The sequence below is a fragment of the Petromyzon marinus genome, chromosome 74, assembly GCF_048934315.1.
Source record: "Petromyzon marinus isolate PM22_M1 ecotype Great Lakes invasive population chromosome 74, UKy_Petmar_22M1.pri1.0, whole genome shotgun sequence".
NCBI classification, from domain to species: domain Eukaryota; kingdom Metazoa; phylum Chordata; class Hyperoartia; order Petromyzontiformes; family Petromyzontidae; genus Petromyzon; species Petromyzon marinus.
The window spans coordinates 8,186,976-8,204,745 of NC_133740.1; the positions used below are offsets into that span (position 1 = coordinate 8,186,976).

Consider the following 17,770-nt stretch of genomic DNA (forward strand, 5'->3'; position numbering starts at 1 on the left):
CACCAGGTGACGATTATCTGAACCGGTCCCGGGCCTCCCCTAGGTCGACTCGGCCTCAAATGAGTACCTGGTGCGGTGTGTAGTAAACATCGCCACTCGGGGAGACTAAGGCGGTCGGGCTATGGTGCTGGCCACCCCACCCCCCTCGTGTACCGTTCCGGCCTTCATAGGTGCTGCTCGCTAACAGCACTTGCCCCTACAGTCTGTTAAGGCTATACGGGGGGATCCTTTGTCTTTGTTTGTGTGTGTATATATATATAGAGAGAGAGAGGACTGCAGAACTCGGGGAAATTTATTGGCAGGGCCGGCCTGTCGGGAAACGTGTCGAAAATACATCGATGTAGCGGGCACGTCCTCGGGACTCCTCCATACAAATTGTAACGAGAAGAACAATCGCGTGTCTGAATGAAGCCTTCGGCCGCCGGGCCCACGGGAAGTTCCGCGCGCTGCCGCCACCGCCGCCGCCTGTCTCTCCGCTGCTGGACGATGCCTCTCCCGCCCCCCCCCACTCCCCTCGGCTCCCTCCGCCCCCGTGGGGTCGCGGGTGGCCCGTCGGGTTCGTCGCGCGGTGCACCAACTACTGCGCCACCGCTCCACCGCCCCCCCCCCCATACCCCACCCAGTGCTATTTATTTCTCGCTGGTTTTTTGTTGTTGTTGCTTTTTATCCCAAAAGCAAAAAAAAAGATGTCAAAGTTGAGGCGCTTTCCCACAGGCTCCCTGGGTTACTGCGCGTGGAGAGCGCGCGCGTGACGTGAGTGAGTGCGAGTGAGGAGCGTGCGTGTGTGACGTGAGTGAGGAGCGTGCGTGTGTGACGTGAGTGAGGAGCGTGTGTGTGTGTGTGTGCGTGCGTGTGACGTGAGTGAGTGTGAGTGAGGAGCGTGTGAGTGAGTGCGAGTGAGGAGCGTGCGTGTGTGACGTGAGTGAGGAGCGTGCGTGTGTGTGTGTGCGCGTGCGTGTGACGTGAGTGAGTGTGAGTGAGGAGCGTGTGAGTGAATGCGAGTGAGGAGCGTGCGTGTGTGACGTGAGTGAGGAGCGTGCGTGTGTGACGTGAGTGAGGAGCGTGCGTGTGTGTGCGTGCGTGTGACGTGAGTGAGTGTGAGTGAGGAGCGTGTGAGTGAGTGCGAGTGAGGAGCGTGCGTGACGTGAGTGAGTGCGAGTGAGGAGCGTGCGTGTGTGACGTGAGTGCGAGTGAGAAGCGTGTGTGACGTGAGTGAGTGCGAGTGAGGAGCGTGCGTGTGTGTGCGTGAGGTGCGTGTGACGTGAGTGAGGAGCGTGCGTGTGACGTGAGTGAGTGCAAGTGAGGAGTGTTTGCGGTTTGCGCGCTGCGCTATGAACCTGGCGATCCGGCTTCGATTCCCGCACGCGGCCAAAATGGTGAATGGCGGCGGTTGTTGTTGAGTGTGAGTGAGTGAGCGAGAGTGAATGAGTGAGTGTGCGAGCGAGTGAGAGTTGAGGAGTGAGTACGCGAGTGAGTGAGAGTGAATGGGAGTGAATGAGTGAGTGAGCGCGCGAGTGAGAGTTGAGGAGTGAGTACGCGAGTGAATGGGAGAGTGAGTGAGTGAGCGCGCGTGAGTGAGCGCGCGTGAGAGTGAATGAGAGTGAATGAGTGAGTGAGCTCGCGTGAGTGTGAATGAGAGTGAATGAGTGAGTGTGCGCGTGAGGGAATGAGTGAGTGAGTGTGCGCATGAGTGAATGAGTGAGTGCGCGCGTGAGTGAGAGTGAATGAGTGAGTGTGCAAGTGAGTGAGAGTGAATGAGTGAGTGAGCAAGTGAGTGAGAGTGAATGAGTGAGTGAGAGTGAAAGAGTGAGTGTGAATGAGAGTGAGTGTGAATGAGTGAGTGAGTACGCGCGTGAGTGAGAGTTAAGGAGTGAGTACGCGCGTGAGTGAGTGAATGAGTGAGTGTGCGAGTGAATGAGAGTTAAGGAGTGAGTGAGTGCGCGAGTGAGTGAGTGAGAGTGAATGAGTGAGAGTGAATGAGTGAGCGAGAGTTAAGGAGTGAGTGTGAATGAGAGTGAATGAGTGAGTGAGAGTAAATGAGTGAGTGAGAGTAAATGAGTGAGTGAGAGTAAATGAGTGAGTGAGAGTGAATGAGTGAGTGTGAATGAGAGTGAGTGCGAGTGAGTGAGAGTGAATGAGAGTGAGTGCGCGTGTGCCACGGAGCGCTCCGTAGCGCCTCCCCCCCCCGCCTCCGCCGCCGTTTGGCATCGTGACACAAAAAGGTCACCGAGAGGTCGTGACCCTAACCCGGCCGGGCGAATGACGCCACATTCCTCCGGTCACCACCACCCCCCTCTCCCGCCCTCACCTCTCTCTCTCTCCCATCTCTGTGTCCGCTACGTCACCCCAGTCCTGGGGGAGGGATTTCAGTTTCTCTTCTCGGCGTTTGTTGGCAGTGGGAATACCTTTTCCGTTTACTTTTGCGAACTCGCCTCAAAAAAAGTTTGGAATTTCTGATTTTTTTTTTCTCTCTCGTGTGTGTGTGTGTTGCGCTGCCCGTTTTGTGCATGCGTGGACATCGCTCGCTCTCCCTCTCTCTGCATCTCACGCCGCCACCACCACCGCCACCATCGCCACCACCGCGCCGCGCATTTCAGTCGAGGTATTGCCACCCAATGGTACTTGTCAGTTTAGCAGCAGAATCTCCTCCCCCGGGCGCGCACACACCCGGAGTCCTGAGTCCCCTGAGTCCCCTGAGTCCTGAGTCCCCCTGAGTCCTGAGTCCCCTGAGTCGTCCTGAGTCCTGAGTCCTGAGTCCCCTGAGTCCTGAGTCCCCTGAGTCCCGAGTCCTGAGTCGTCCTGAGTCCTGAGCCCCCTGAGTCCTGAGTCCTGAGCCCCCTGAGTCCTGCACCCCCCTGAGTCCTGAGTCCCCTGAGTCCTGAGTCCCGAGTCCTGAGTCCTGAGTCGTCCTGAGTCCTGAGTCCCCCTGAGTTCTGAGCCCCCTGAGTCCTGAGCCCCCTGAGTCCTGTGCCCCCCGAATCCTGAGTCCTGAGCCCCCCTGAGTCCTGAGTCCTGTGTCCCCTGAGCCCCCTGAGTCACCTGAGTCACCTGAGTCCTGAGTCCCCTGAGTCCTGCGCCCCCTGAGTCCTGAGTCCTGAGCCCCCTGAGTCCTGCACCCCCCTGAGTCTCCTGAGTCTCCTGAGTCTCCTGAGTCCTGAGTCCCGCTGAGTCTTGCACCGGCAATCCCCGCCCCTTCCGATGTTAGGAAGCCGACTGGGAGCTGTGCACTTTTAAATCCAAATTTTAAACTATTTTCTTTAGAAGTAGCTTCTTGTTGTTGTTGTTTGTTAGTTTGTTGTCCTTCCCCCCCTCCCCGCCCGTCCGCCGCACCTCCGATAAGCAACGGTTGGCTACGTACGGTGCGAAAGAAGTTCAACATACTGCACTGTACAATACGGACGACACGATAAACTACATACTACACTACACGCTACACTAGACACAACGATACACCACACTAGTATATACTACACTAATATACACTAGTATATACTACACTATACACTACACCACTATGCTACACACTACACTATACACAACGATACACCACACTACTATACACTAGTATATACTACACTATACACCACACCACTATGGTACACACTACACTATACACTACTATACACTAGTATATACTACACTATACACCACACCACTATGCTACACACTACACTATACACAACGATACACCACACTACTATACACTAGTATATACTACACTATACACCACACCACTATGGTACACACTACACTATACACTACTATACACTAGTATATACTACACTATGCACCACACCACTATGCTACACACTATACTATACACAACGATACACCACACTAGTATATACTACACTACTATACACTCGTATATACTACACTATACACCACACCACTATGCTGCACACTACACTATACACAACGATACATCACACTAGTATATACTACACTACTATACACTACACTATGCACTACACTAGTATACACTACACTATACACTACACCACTCTACTACATTGAGAACTGCTTTTTGTGTTTCGTTTGTACCCCCCCCCGCCGCACCTCCGATTAGCAACGGTTGGCTACGTACGGTGCGAAAGAAGTTCTACATAATACTACACTGTATAATACACACTATACACCCCATCCATCATCATTGTGCTGCTGTCAAACCCGCAATGGTTTAAAATGGTGTGGTGGCCCCTCACTCACTCACTGATGATGTCTTATCGGTGAAAGTGCCCCGCCTCCACCCCTAAAATGTAGCGAACGCACAGCGCCACTCGCCGCGAAGAGGAGGTGACACCACCGCGGCGCTTGTGCCAGGCTAGGTGCACTGCTGCCATGGGGTGACTGAGATGACTGGCGGATGGCACCACCTGTGCTCCCCACTGTGCCGGGCTAGGTGCACGAGGTCACGGGACAGACCCAGGTGGTACGCCATGGGGTGACCGACTGAGATGACTGGGCCGTATTGAAGGCCTCGCCAGGAGGGGGCGGCACCGCCAGTGGCCCCAGAAGGGCCTTGGCAATGAAGGACACTGGCATAGGGCACAGGGTGATCTCACCTCCCCTCCCCCCCCTCACCGTGTGACCCTATCATCCAGGTGATTTGATGCTATAAGAATAGTTTTTACTCCTTTCTGACAATAAAACACGGAGGCAGCTTTCTCAAGCGCCTAGTCTCGAACAGCGTTAGACCGGAGGATGCCAAAACGGCGAACGGCACAAAGACGGAGGTTTTCTGCAAGCCATCTGGCTACCATGAGAGATTCGTCGTTCATGAGGCGATCCACATGTACAAACACAGAGACAATTTCAACCGAGAAGATGAATTCTGTGTTGGCAATCATTGGAAGGATTTGATAAACCATTTCGGGTCTTAATTGATTGTGTTGAAGCTTAGGGTGACTTTCAGACCGCATTCCATTCTCTTCCCCCCCCCCCTCCTCCTCATTTCTGAACATAGATGGACTCTTGATTTAAATCTTTCGTGACTGCAGGGTTTCATATTCTTGCTTCTTTCGGTAATGTCACGCAGAAGGGAAACAATAAAATGATAAAAATTTTAAACAATAAAATTCTCAAGACGTTTCGACTGCAACGGAAGCAATCATCATCAGGTGTGAAAACCACAGCAAGCATCATCAGGTGATGATGATTGCTTGTGTTGCAGTCGAAACGTCTTGAGAATTGTATTGTTTTATATATTTTTATTATTTTATTGTTTCCCTTCTACGTGGTGACTTTACCGAAAGAACCAAGAACATAGATGGACTCGTCCATCTGAATAACTGCAAAATCGCTGTCCGTGATGCCAACGTTAAGAAAAAACGCCACTTTTTTCAAATTTTCTTGCTGTGGTTTTCACACCTGACGATGATTGCTTGTGTCGCAGTCGAAACGTCGTGAGAATGTAATTGTTTTATATCTATATTTATTTATTATTTATTGTTTCCCTTCTACGTGACTTTACCGAAAGAACCAAGAATATAGCACAAAGACAATGCCACTATCAGGAACATTGAGAGCTCGGGCTGAGCAGCCACATCATGGGGACCTCCCTTGCCAGTATCAAACTATAACAACAAACCCTTTCTGGAATAAAACAATTGTGTTCAGATGTTAAAACGCCAAACTGAAACACTTTTGCAAGGGATCTTGATGCTGTTGCTGCTGCTGCTACTCTCTGCTCGTTACCCGTGCGCCCCCTGGTGGAGTTTGTCGATGTTAATGTTGGGACCTTTCTTGCCAGCATCAAAATCTAACAATAGGTTTAACACGTAGGCTTTCGCGACCAATATCAATCCGTAATACATTTATATATTTACCCCGATCTAACCCCGCCAAAAAAAATCTGTGTTAAGAATAACTATGGGTTTTACCACCTATCTGGCAATAAGATAATCGTGTTCGGATGTTAAAACACCAAAGAGAATCCTTTTTCAAGGGAATCCTGTCAGCATTAACCACACGCGCTGCTTGTGGTGAACGTGCAAACACAAAACAAACGCAGCCTTCTGTCTATGGTGTGGACCAATCGGTTTCAAAAGACGATGCGTGGTATTATCAGAGCGTGGTTTTTGTTTGACCACAAGAACCGTGTGTGGTTAATGCAGACATGGTTCCTTGCAAAAATATATATATATTTCTGTTTGGCGTTTTAACATCTTAACACAACTTTTTAATTGTTAGAAAGGTCTAAAAGCTATTGTTATATTTTGGTCGATGTTATCCCCCTCAATTATCGGAGCCTGCAGACGGTGTCTGTCCACACACACGCACACACACATTTGCCCGCGCGCGCGCGCGTGTGTGTGTGCGCGTGATGGGACATTAGTGCAACGATTAGCGCGCCGCGCTCCGAACCATCGGCAACCCGACTTCAATTCCCGCTCACGGCCACCAACACCGGTGACGATTATATAGGGCGCCGCGGTGACTAGGAGATGTTAACTACCTCGCCTGATATGCAGGAGGTCGTTGGTTAGATCCCGACCCTGACGCCTGCTGTATATTTGTAGTTTGCATGTGGCTAGGAGATGTTAACTTCCTCGCCTGATATGCAGAAGGTCGTAGGTTAGATCCCGACCCTGACGCCTGCTGTATATTTGTAGTTTGCATGTGGCTAGGAGATGTTAACTTCCTCGCCTGATATGCAGAAGGTCGTGGGTTAGATCCCGACCCTGACGCCTGCTGTATATTTGTAGTTTGCATCTGGCTAGGAGATGTTAACTACCTCGCCAGATATGCAGAAGGTCGTGGGTTAGATCCCGACCCTGACGCCTGCTGTATATTTGTAGTTTGCATGTGGCTAGGAGATGTTAACTTCCTCGCCTGATATGCAGAAGGTCGTAGGTTAGATCCCGACCCTGACGCCTGCTGTATATTTGTAGTTTGCATGTGGCTAGGAGATGTTAACTACCTCGCCTGATATGCAGAAGGTCGTGGGTTAGATCCCGATCCTGACGCCTGCTGTATATTTGTAGTTTGCATGTGGCTAGGAGATGTTAACTACCTCGCCTGATATGCAGAAGGTCGTGGGTTCGATCCCGACCCTGACGCCTGCTGTATATTTGTAGTTTGCGTGTGGCTCGGAGATGTTAACTACCTCGCCTGATATGCAGGAGGTCGTGGGTTAGATCCCGACCCTGACGCCTGCTGTATATTTGTAGTTTGCATGTGGCTAGGAGATGTTAACTTCCTCGCCTGATATGCAGAAGGTCGTAGGTTAGATCCCGACCCTGACGCCTGCTGTATATTTGTAGTTTGCATGTGGCTAGGAGATGTTAACTTCCTCGCCTGATATGCAGAAGCTCGTGGGTTAGATCCCGACCCTGACGCCTGCTGTATATTTGTAGTTTGCATGTGGCTAGGAGATGTTAACTACCTCGCCTGATATGCAGAAGGTCGTGGGTTAGATCCCGATCCTGACGCCTGCTGTATATTTGTAGTTTGCATGTGGCTAGGAGATGTTAACTACCTCGCCTGATATGCAGGAGTTCGTGGGTTCGATCCCGACCCTGACGCCTGCTGCTGTATATTTGAAGTTTGCAGTGTCTCTCTCGCGTGGATTTTCTCCGGCTCCTCCGTTTTTTTAATTATTCCACGCTTTATTTTAACTCTGTCCGTTGTTGTTGTATCCTCAAATCTTGTAACTCAATTTTAACCCACTTCCCAATGTGGTATCGACTGCAAACATGGTATACTTATGTCATACTGATGACAATGCTATATTCTATCGTTAAAAATAAAAAAAATATGTATTTTTAAACATTGTTTTTTTACATGTTATGTTTCGGCTTGGGTCTAATTGTCCACGCTCAACTGACGTTGGCTGTAAATCACCATGGCTTGGGTCTAATTGTCCACGCTCAACTGACGTTGGCTGTAAATCACCATGGCCCCCTTACTTTATGGAAAACTTCGCGGCCACTTCCTGGAGTCGTGCAGTTCTGCCATTACGAGTACGGTACATTTCATTGAAGCGTGTTTAAAAAAAAAAGCATTTTTAAATATTACTTATTTTTTCCCCTCCACATTCAGAATCAACATCACACGTTTAGAGTGTTTGGGTGCTGCGATAAATTTGCACGTGATCATAAGCCACTTCGTTGAGCAATCATTTATGGCTAAATCGCTTCTGAAAAAAGAAGCTAATAGCTCACTGGGCCATTACTGGTAATCTAACAAAAAAAATGTTTTATCTGAACCGGTCCTGCGCCTTTCCTAGGTCGACTCAGCCTCAAATGAGAACCTGGTGCGGTGTGTAAACATCTCCATTTGGGGGAGACAAAGGCGGTCGGGCGTGTTGCTGGCCACGCACCTCCTCGTGTGCCACCTTGCCGGGCTTCGTAGGTGCTGCTACTCCCTAAGCAGCACTTGCCCCCACAGTCATTTACAGGCTATACGGGGGATCTTTGTTTGTTCTTTATTGCGATGGGACCGTAGCGGCCTTCCTCATCTCGTCACTTTAAACTGAGTTGTGTAGCTCTTTCTACCCCTCCACACACGTGCGCACACACCACACACACACACGTGTTCTCCACACCTTACCACGCTGCAATTAAACTCCTTGCACCATACCCCACCTAGTCACCCACGCGTCGACGCCATACCCTAACCTCTCGTCACTCTACGCTACACCCCCCCCCCAACCTTGTAGAACCGCCACACAGCGACACTATTTTACTCTTTTCATTTTTTTTTATCAGGTAAGGTCCCACTGAGCTCTGTAGCTTTTTTTTTAACAAAAGCGACCTGGCCCCCCAAAATGATAGCTCAACAAAGTGGCTTATCATCGCGTGGACATTTATACCGGCCGAATACTCTGAACGCACGTTTCTAAATGTGGAGGGGGAAAGGCCAGAGGACCCGGAGGAAAAAATCAACGCGACCACGGGGAGAGACACACGCAGACGTTCAGCGGGCGTCGGGGTCGGAATCGAACCCACGAACTTCTGCATTCCAGGCGAGGGCGATAACATCTCCTGGCCACCATGGCACTTCTACTTTAGTATCTCGTTTTGAGTGTCGTTCCCTGCCTGATGCGCCTGCTCGCCCGCCCACTCACTCGCAGCAACGGCACAGTAACGCTGTTACCGCGATGGGGGAACGCGACCAGCGCACCACCCTGACATCCACCCACCCACCCACGCTCGCTCCCTCGCTCGCTGGCTCACATCCACCCACCAACCCACGCAGCCAGAGATCCGCCCACCCTCCCAGCCCATCCACCCATTCATCCACTCAGTCACCCACTCAGCTACCCAACCACGCATCCACAAACTCAAAAAGCCACCCACCCAGCCAGCCATCCATCCATGGACACACACGGACACACGTGAACATACATGCGCACATGCAAAGACAAAGATCCCCCGTAAAGCCTTAAGACTGTTGGGGCAAGTGTTGTTAGCGAGCAGCACCTATTGAAGGCCGCCACGGCACACGAGGGGGTGGGTGGCCAACACCACGCCCGGCCGCCTTTGTTTACACACCGCACCGGGTACTCATTTGAGGTTGAGTCGACCTAGGGGAGGCCCAGGACCGGTTCAGATAATCGTCACTGGTGTTGGCCATGAGCGGCAATCGAACTCGGATCGCCGGGTTCGTAGCGCAGCGTAGCGCTAACCGCTACACTACCGCTCTCCACATGCGCACACACGCGGACACACGGTCACACACGCGGGGCTACACTCGGTGTGATTCAGGCCGACCCCGCCTCTCCGTCGCCGCCGCCGCCACTACCACCACCAACCACCGCTGGTCCCGTCTGCGGCGCGGAAACAATGGCATTCCATTTCGGGAGGAAATCCTCTGGTTCCGTGTGGCTTCCACACCATAAATAGCCGTGGCTGTGGCCAGCGAGCGGGGGGGCCCCATGAGGCCAGAGATACGTGAAGAGGAGTAGGAGGATGATGATGATGAGGAGGAGGAATCACGCCAGATAGCACGGGACCGTCGTGGATCGTCGCAGCTTCTGTGCGGAGGCGTCGGGGACCTGCTCTTTAAACCCCCCCCCCCCCCAAAAAAAAAAACTCGTCGCTGTAAATATTCTCGCTTCTGTTCGGCGTTTGTTTTTGTTGTCGGGCGCACGGTCTCCAGAGTGAGCGGATCTCCAGCGGTGGAGAGGGATGGGGTGGGGTGGGTGGGGGGGGGAAGAGGATGAATCGTAGCCGAGATTTGGCCAGAGTGGCGCACGAGCGGGTTGGTGACATCGAGCTGGGTCCGTGTCGGTGAAGAGTGAGTGAGGTTAGTGAGTGACGTAGGGACGAGTCTGTTCCGGTGAGGAGTTCGTGAGTTAGCGAGTGACGTAGGGATGAGTCTGTCTCGATGAGGAGTTTGTGAGTTAGTGAGTGACGTAGGGATGAGTCTCTCGGTGAGGAGTGAGTTAGTGAGTGACGTAGGGATGAGTCTCTCAGTGAGGAGTTCGTGAGTTAGCGAGTGATGTAGGGATGAGTCTGTCTCGATGAGGAGTTTGTGAGTTAGTGAGTGACGTAGGGATGAGTCTGTCTCGGTGAAGAGTGAGTGAGGTTAGTGAGTGACGTAGGGACGAGTCTGTTCCGGTGAGGAGTTCGTGAGTTAGCGAGTGACGTAGGGATGAGTCTGTCTCGATGAGGAGTTTGTGAGTTAGTGAGTGACGTAGGGATGAGTCTCTCGGTGAGGAGTGAGTTAGTGAGTGACGTAGGGATGAGTCTCTCAGTGAGGAGTTCGTGAGTTAGCGAGTGATGTAGGGATGAGTCTGTCTCGATGAGGAGTTTGTGAGTTAGTGAGTGACGTAGGGATGAGTCTGTCTCGGTGAAGAGTGAGTGAGGTTAGTGAGTGACGTAGGGACGAGTCTGTTCCGGTGAGGAGTTCGTGAGTTAGCGAGTGACTTAAGGATGAGTCTGTCTCGATGAGGAGTTCGTGAGTTAGCGAGTGACTTAAGGATGAGTGTCTCGATGAGGAGTTCGTGAGTTAGCGAGTGACGTAGGGATGAGTCTGTCTCGGTGAAGAGTGAGTGAGGTTAGTGAGTGACGTAGGGACGAGTCTGTTCCGGTGAGGAGTTCGTGAGTTAGCGAGTGACGTAGGGATGAGTCCGTCTCGGTGAGGAGTTCGTGAGTTAGCGAGTGACTTAAGGTTGAGTCTCTCGGTGAGGAGTGAGTTAGTGAGTGACGTAGGGATGAGTCTCTCAGTGAGGAGTAAGTTAGTGAGTGACGTACGGCTGAGTCTCTCGGTGAGGAGTGTTAGTGAGTGACGTAGGGATGAGTCTCTCAGTGAGGAGTGAGGTTAGTGAGTGACGTAGGGACGAGTCTGTTCCGGTGAGGAGTTCGTGAGTTAGCGAGTGATGTAGGGATGAGTCTGTCTCGGTGAGGAGTTCGTGAGTTAGTGAGTGACTTAAGGATGAGTCTGTCTCAACGAAGAGTTCCCGAGTTAGCGAGTGACGTAGGGATGAGTCCGTCTCGGTGAGGAGTTCGTGAGTTAGCGAGTGACTTAAAGATGAGTCTCTCGGTGAGGAGTGAGTTAATGAGTGACGTAGGGATGAGTCTCTCAGTGAGGAGTGAGTTAGCGAGTGGCGTAGACATGAGTCTCGGAGAGGACTTAGTGAGTGACGTAGGGATGAGTCTGTCTCGGTGAGGAGTTCCTGAGTTAGTGAGTGACGTAGGGATGAGTCTGTCTCGGTGAGGAGTTCGTGAGTTAGCGAGTGACTTAAAGATGAGTCTCTCAGTGAGGAGTGAGTTAGTGAGTGGCGTAGGGAAGAGTCTGTCTCAATGAGGAGTTCGTGAGTTAGCGAATGACTTAAAGATGAGTCGGTGAGGAGTGAGTTAGTGAGTGACGTAGGGATGAGTCTCTCAGTGAGGAGTGAGTTAGCAAGTGGCGTAGGGATGAGTCTCTCAGTGAGGAGTGAGTTAGTGAGTGATGTAGGGATGAGTCTCTCAGTGAGGAGTGAGTTAGTGAGTGACGTAGGGCTGAGTCTCTCGGTGAGGAGTGAGTTAGTGAGTGATGTAGGGATGAGTCTCTCAGTGAGGAGTGAGTTAGTGAGTGATGTAGGGATGAGTCTCTCAGTGAGGAGTGAGTTAGCGAGTGGCGTAGACATGAGTCTCGGTGAGGAGTTAGTGAGTGACGTAGGGATGAGTCTCTCAGTGAGGAGCGAGTGATATGAGTGAGTGACGTAGGGATGAGTGTCTCGGTGAGGAGTGTGTTAGTGTAGGGATGAGTCTGTGTTAGTGAGGAGTTAGTGAGTGACGTATGGATCAGTGTATCAGTGAAGAGTTAGTGAGTTGGTTAAGTGATGTAGGAATGAGTCTGTGTCAGTGAGGAGTTAGTGAGTGACATAGGGATGAGTGAGTGTCACAGTGAGGAGTTGGTGAGTTAGTGAGTGACGCCGGGATGAGTCTGTTTCCATGAAGGTCTCGGTGAGTGAGTGACGTAGCGATTCCGCGTCATTTTCTGACATCTGTGTAAGACGTCCTGAGCCAGTGAGTTGGTGAGTGACATAGCGATGAGTCGGTCTGTGTGTCACTGCTCTGGCTAGTGGAAGCTGCCCTGTCCCCACGTCCGGTCGGGATGGAGCAAACTGCACCCCGTTGCGTCTGCATTCGCTCCTCGGTTCTCTCCGCTACGGCCGCAGCCTGACGAGGTGTGATATAATATGTCTGGTATGATGCGGTGTGTGTCGTATGACGGGGCGTGGTGTGTGACGAGGCGTGGTGTGTGACGAGACGTGGTGTGTGACGAGTTGTGATATGACGAGGCGTGGTATAGGTCTGGTGTGACGAGGCGTGGTGTGTGTGACGAGGCGTGGTGTTTGACGAGTTGTGGTATGACGAGGCGTGGTATAGGTCTGGTGTGACGTGGTGTGTGTGACGAGTTGTGGTATGACGAGGCGTGGTGTGTGACGAGTTGTGGTATGACGAGGCGTGGTATCGGTCTGGTGTGACGAGGCGTGGTGCGTGACGAGGGGCAGTGTGTGATGAGGTGTGGAGGGGTGCTGCTGTGAGGTGTGGTGCCAAGTTAGACGTGGTGTGACGAGGTGAGGTTGTGAGGTGTGGTGTCACATTCGTGAAATGTTAACTACCTCACCCCTAGTATGCAGGAGGTCGTGTGTTGATCCGGAGCCTGACGCCTGCTGTATATTTCATACCTGTTAACCCATACTGTTTACCCGTATTGTTGTACACGTACAGCCGTTTCAATACAGGATTTTTCTGTCTATTTGTTTGTGTTTCTCCCTTGTGATGGGACTTTGCAGGATGAACGTTGAGATTTCTAAGGGCACACGGTGACCAATAAGGTCCGAATTGGCCTGTAATAAGGTAGGGCACTGATGAGGGGTTGACAGGTATGATATTTGGATGTTAACTACGTCACTTGGTATACAGGAGGTTGTGGGTTCGATCCCGAATCTGACGCCTGCTGTATGTTTTGAGTCTGCGTCTCTCTCCCCGTGCTCGCATGGATTTTACTCCGGGTCTTTCGGGTTTTCCCTCCACATTCAGAAACATGCGTTTGGAGTATTTGGCTGCTGTGAATTTCCACGCGATGATAAGGCCACTTCGTTGAGCTATCATTTGTGGCCAGGTCGCTTCTGTTAAAAGAGCTACCATAGCTCAGTGGGCCTTACCTAATACAAAATAAAAGAGTAAAATAGTTCATAATGAAGGTTTTTGGGTTAGATCGCGTTTATTTATAAATGTGTCGTAACCCTCCACCACCCCACGCGGCCAATCAGCAAAAAAAGTGTCACGTTGACAAAAGACAAATAATTCACTACTTTAGCCCACCGGTGTGTTGAAGAGTGATGATGCTGGATGTATTTACCAGCGAAACGTCGTACTCAAACTGTAAATGTGGATTCACTCTTCAACACACCGGTGGGCTAAAGTAGTGAATTATTTGTCTTTTGTCAACGTGACACTTTTTTTTGCTGATTGGCCGTGTCGGGTGGTGGAGGGTTACGACACATTTATAAATAAACGCGATCTAACCCAAAAACCTTTATTATGAATAATATTGGTCGCGAAAGCCTACGTGTTAAACAGAGTAAAATAGTGTGGCCGTGTGGGGTTTCTACAAGGTTGGGGGGGGGTGTAGCGTAGAGTGACGAGAGGTTAGGGTATGGCATCGATGTGTGGGTGACCAGGTGGGGTATGGTGCACGGAGTTTAATTGCAGCGTGGTAAGGTGTGGAACACGTGTGTGTGTGGTGTGTGGTGTGTGTGTGTGCGCACGTGCGTGGGAGCGGTAGTGTGGCGGTTAGCGCTACGCTGCGCTACGAACCCGGCGACTCGTGTTCCATCGCCACTCACTATCAACACCGGTGACGATTATCTAAGCCCGTCCTGGGCCTTCCCTAGGTCGACTCAGCCTCAAATGAGTACCTGGTGGGGTGCGTAGAAACATCGCCACTGGGGAGACAAAGGCGGCCGGGCGTGGTGCTGGCCACCCACCCCCCTCGTGTGCCACAGTGCCGGTGCTCGCTAACAGCACTTGCCCCCACAGTCTGTTACAGGCTGTACGGGGGGTCTTTGTCTTTTGTGCCATTGTTCTTCGTGTAGACAATGGCAAAGTGCCTTCTGGTGAGTTTTTATTTTCAGATCCATTGCTCACGCAGTGGTGGGCCAAGTGCTGCGTGAGCTATACCGGGTGGGGTTTGGGGTGCCGGACACCTTTATCTTTGTGCTCACGCCTGTGGGCCATTGGTCCTGTCTCCAAAACAAGAATGACACGGCGATACCTTTGCATGTGTATACGTGTGTGTGTCGTGTGTGTGTGTCATGTGTATACGTGTGTGTGTCTTGTGTGTGTCGTGTGTATACGTGTGTGTGTCTTGTGTGTGTGTCGTGTGTATACGTGTGTGTGTCTTGTGTGTGTGTCGTGTGTATACGTGTGTGTGTCTTGTGTGTGTGTCGTGTGTATACGTGTGTGTGTGTCTTGTGTGTGTGTCGTGTGTATACGTGTGTGTGTGTCTTGTGTGTGTGTCGTGTGTATACGTGTGTCTTGTGTGTGTGTCTTGTGTGTGTGTCGTGTGTATACGTGTGTCTTGTGTGTGTGTCGTGTGTATACGTGTGTATACGTGTGTGTGTCTTTTGTGTGTGTCGTGTGTATACGTGTGTGTGTCGTGTGTATACGTGTGTGTGTCGTGTGTGTGTGTCGTGTGTATACGTGTGTGTGTCTTGTGTGTGTGTCATGTGTATACGCGTGTGTGTGTCTTGTGTGTGTGTCGTGTGTATACGTGTGTGTATACGTGTGTGTATGTCTTGTGTGTGTGTCGTGTGTATACGTGTGTGTGTGTGTCGTGTGTATACGTGTGTGTGTCTTGTGTGTGTGTCGTGTGTATACGTGTGTGTGTCTTGTGTGTATATGTGTGTGTCGTGTGTATACGTGTGTGTGTGTGTCGTGTGTATACGTGTGTGTGTGTGTGTCATGTGTATACGCGTGTGTGTGTCTTGTGTGTGTGTCGTGTGTATACGTGTGTGTATACGTGTGTGTATGTCTTGTGTGTGTGTCGTGTGTATACGTGTGTGTGTCTTGTGTGTGTGTCGTGTGTGTGGGCGGTGGGGATGAGCGGCAGCGCACCACGACGCTACGAACCCTGCGGCCCAAGTTCGATTCCCGCTCGTGGCAAACGTCAAAGGCAGAGCGACAGCTGTTTTATATTACACACCGAATATAAACCTTTTGCAAAGAATCAAAGTACTGCATTAACCACACACAGTACTTGCGGCGAGCATGCAAACAAACATGGCTTTTAAATTTTGATTTAAAGCTTTCGTGACTGCAGGGATTCATATTCTTGGTTCTTTCGGTAAAGTCACGTAGAAGGGAAACAATTAAATAATAAAAATGTAAAACAATACAATTCTCAAGACGTTTCGACTGCAACACAAGCAATCATCATCAGGTGTGAAAACCACAGCAAGCATCATCAGGTGATGATTGCTTGTGTTGCAGTCGAAACGTCTTGAGAATTTTATTGTTTTATATTTTTATTATTTTATTGTTTCCCTTCTACGTGACTTTACCGAAAGAACCAAGAATATAAACACAGCTTTGATGATAATAAATATATACATCGTACATTATGAGACCTCCTTTGCCAGTAACAAGATTTAGTAATAGGTTTTACCCTTTTAACTGGCACAAAAACTGACACCTTTATTCAAGGCATCTTCTGGTCCAACACCAGTGGAGACTAGGCTCTAACAAAAGCCGTCTTGGGTGTGGACCAATCAAATTCAAGGACAGTGCCAATATTATTACCAGAGTTGTCTCTTTTGTTTGCATTTTGACCGCTTGTGTTGTGGTTATTGCAAACGTGATGCCTTGAATAAAGGTGTCAGTTTTTGTGCCAGTTAAAAGGGTAAAACCTATTCCTATATATGCACCGTCTTTGAAACTGATTTTGGCCTACACCAGAGACGGCCTTCTTGATGGCCTAGTCTCACCACCTCCCGTTGTATCGTCAAAAACAAAAAAAGAAAAAACCTCTTCTTATTTCCCCCCCCCCCGTTCCTTTGTTTGTCTTTGTTCATTACAGCACTTGCCCCCAGCGGCCTGCTAAAGGCCACCCCGGACCTTTGCCTCTCCTGTGTCTCGTTGACAGACGGCGGGGGGGAGGAGGGCAGGCGGCAGGCCGGCCACGCACGCCTCGGCGAGCTCCTGCTCGCGCTCAAGCGCACGTTGGCCCGGCACCCGGCGTTGAGCCTACGGGAGATCCTCACCGCCACCGGCGCCCTCATTACCAGGGTCAAAGGTAACGGGCACCCCCCCCCCGCCCCGCTCCCCATCCCCCGCCCCCGCCGCCTATCTACTGGGACATGTGTGATAAAGAGCTTTATAGCTTATCGGATTCCTCCAGACTAAATATATGTTCTGATATCCACCCACCTCCCCCCCCCCACCACCCACATTTGATAGCGCTCGTTTGTAGTTAGTTTGGTAGTTGTGGTGGTGGTGGTGGTAGCGGTAGCCGGTAGTAGCCACAGGCTCTGTAGCGACAGGTATACTGGACGTGGTGTGTCACGTGCCACAGAGCCTAACGACCTGCTGTATACCAGGCGAAGTAATCAACATCTAGCCACCGTGGGGGCGCCATGGTAGGCTAGGAGATGTTAACTACCTCGCCTGGTATACAGGAGGTCGTGGGTTCAATCCCGACCCTGATGACGCCTGCTGTATATTTGGAGTTTGCATGTGGCTAGGAGATGTTAACTACCTCGCCTGGTGTACAGGAGGTCGTGGGGTTCAATCCCGACCCTGATGACGCTTGCTGTATATTTGGAGTTTGCATGTGGCTAGGAGATGTTAACTACCTCGCCTGGTGTACAGGAGGTCGTGGGGTTCAATCCCGACCCTGATGACGCCTGCTGTATATTTGGAGTTTGCATGTGGCGACATGTTAACTACCTCGCAAGGTATACAGGAGGTCGTGGGTTCGACCCGACCCTAACACCTGCTGTATATTTGGAGTTTGCATGTAGCGAGATGTTAACTACCTCGCCTGATATGCAGAAGGTCGTGGGTTAGATCCCGACCCTGACACCTGCTGTATATTTGTAGTTTGCATGTGGCTAGGAGATGTTAACTACCTCGCCTGATATACAGGAGGTCGTGGGTTCGATTCCGAACCTGACGCTTGCTGTATATTTGGAGTTTGCGTCTCTTTCGCTCTATCCCCGTGGTCGTGTGGATTTTCCTCCTGGTCTTCCAGTTTTTCCCCTCCACATTTAGAATCAACATCATGCCTTTTAGAGTATTTGGCTGCTGCTAAAAATGTCCATGATGATGAT

The 17,770-nt window shown here is 50.9% G+C and overlaps 1 protein-coding gene across 1 annotated transcript in view; it reads left to right on the forward strand.

Annotated features, from left to right (window-relative positions):
- Positions 1-17,770, forward strand: part of LOC116958225 (rho GTPase-activating protein 45-like) — a 123,197-nt gene that overhangs the window by 51,942 nt on the left and 53,485 nt on the right. Inside the window, exon 4 of the mRNA XM_076056184.1 lies at positions 16,519-16,734. Within this exon, the coding sequence (XP_075912299.1) occupies positions 16,519-16,734 (216 nt within the window). The remainder of the gene's footprint in view (positions 1-16,518; positions 16,735-17,770) is intronic.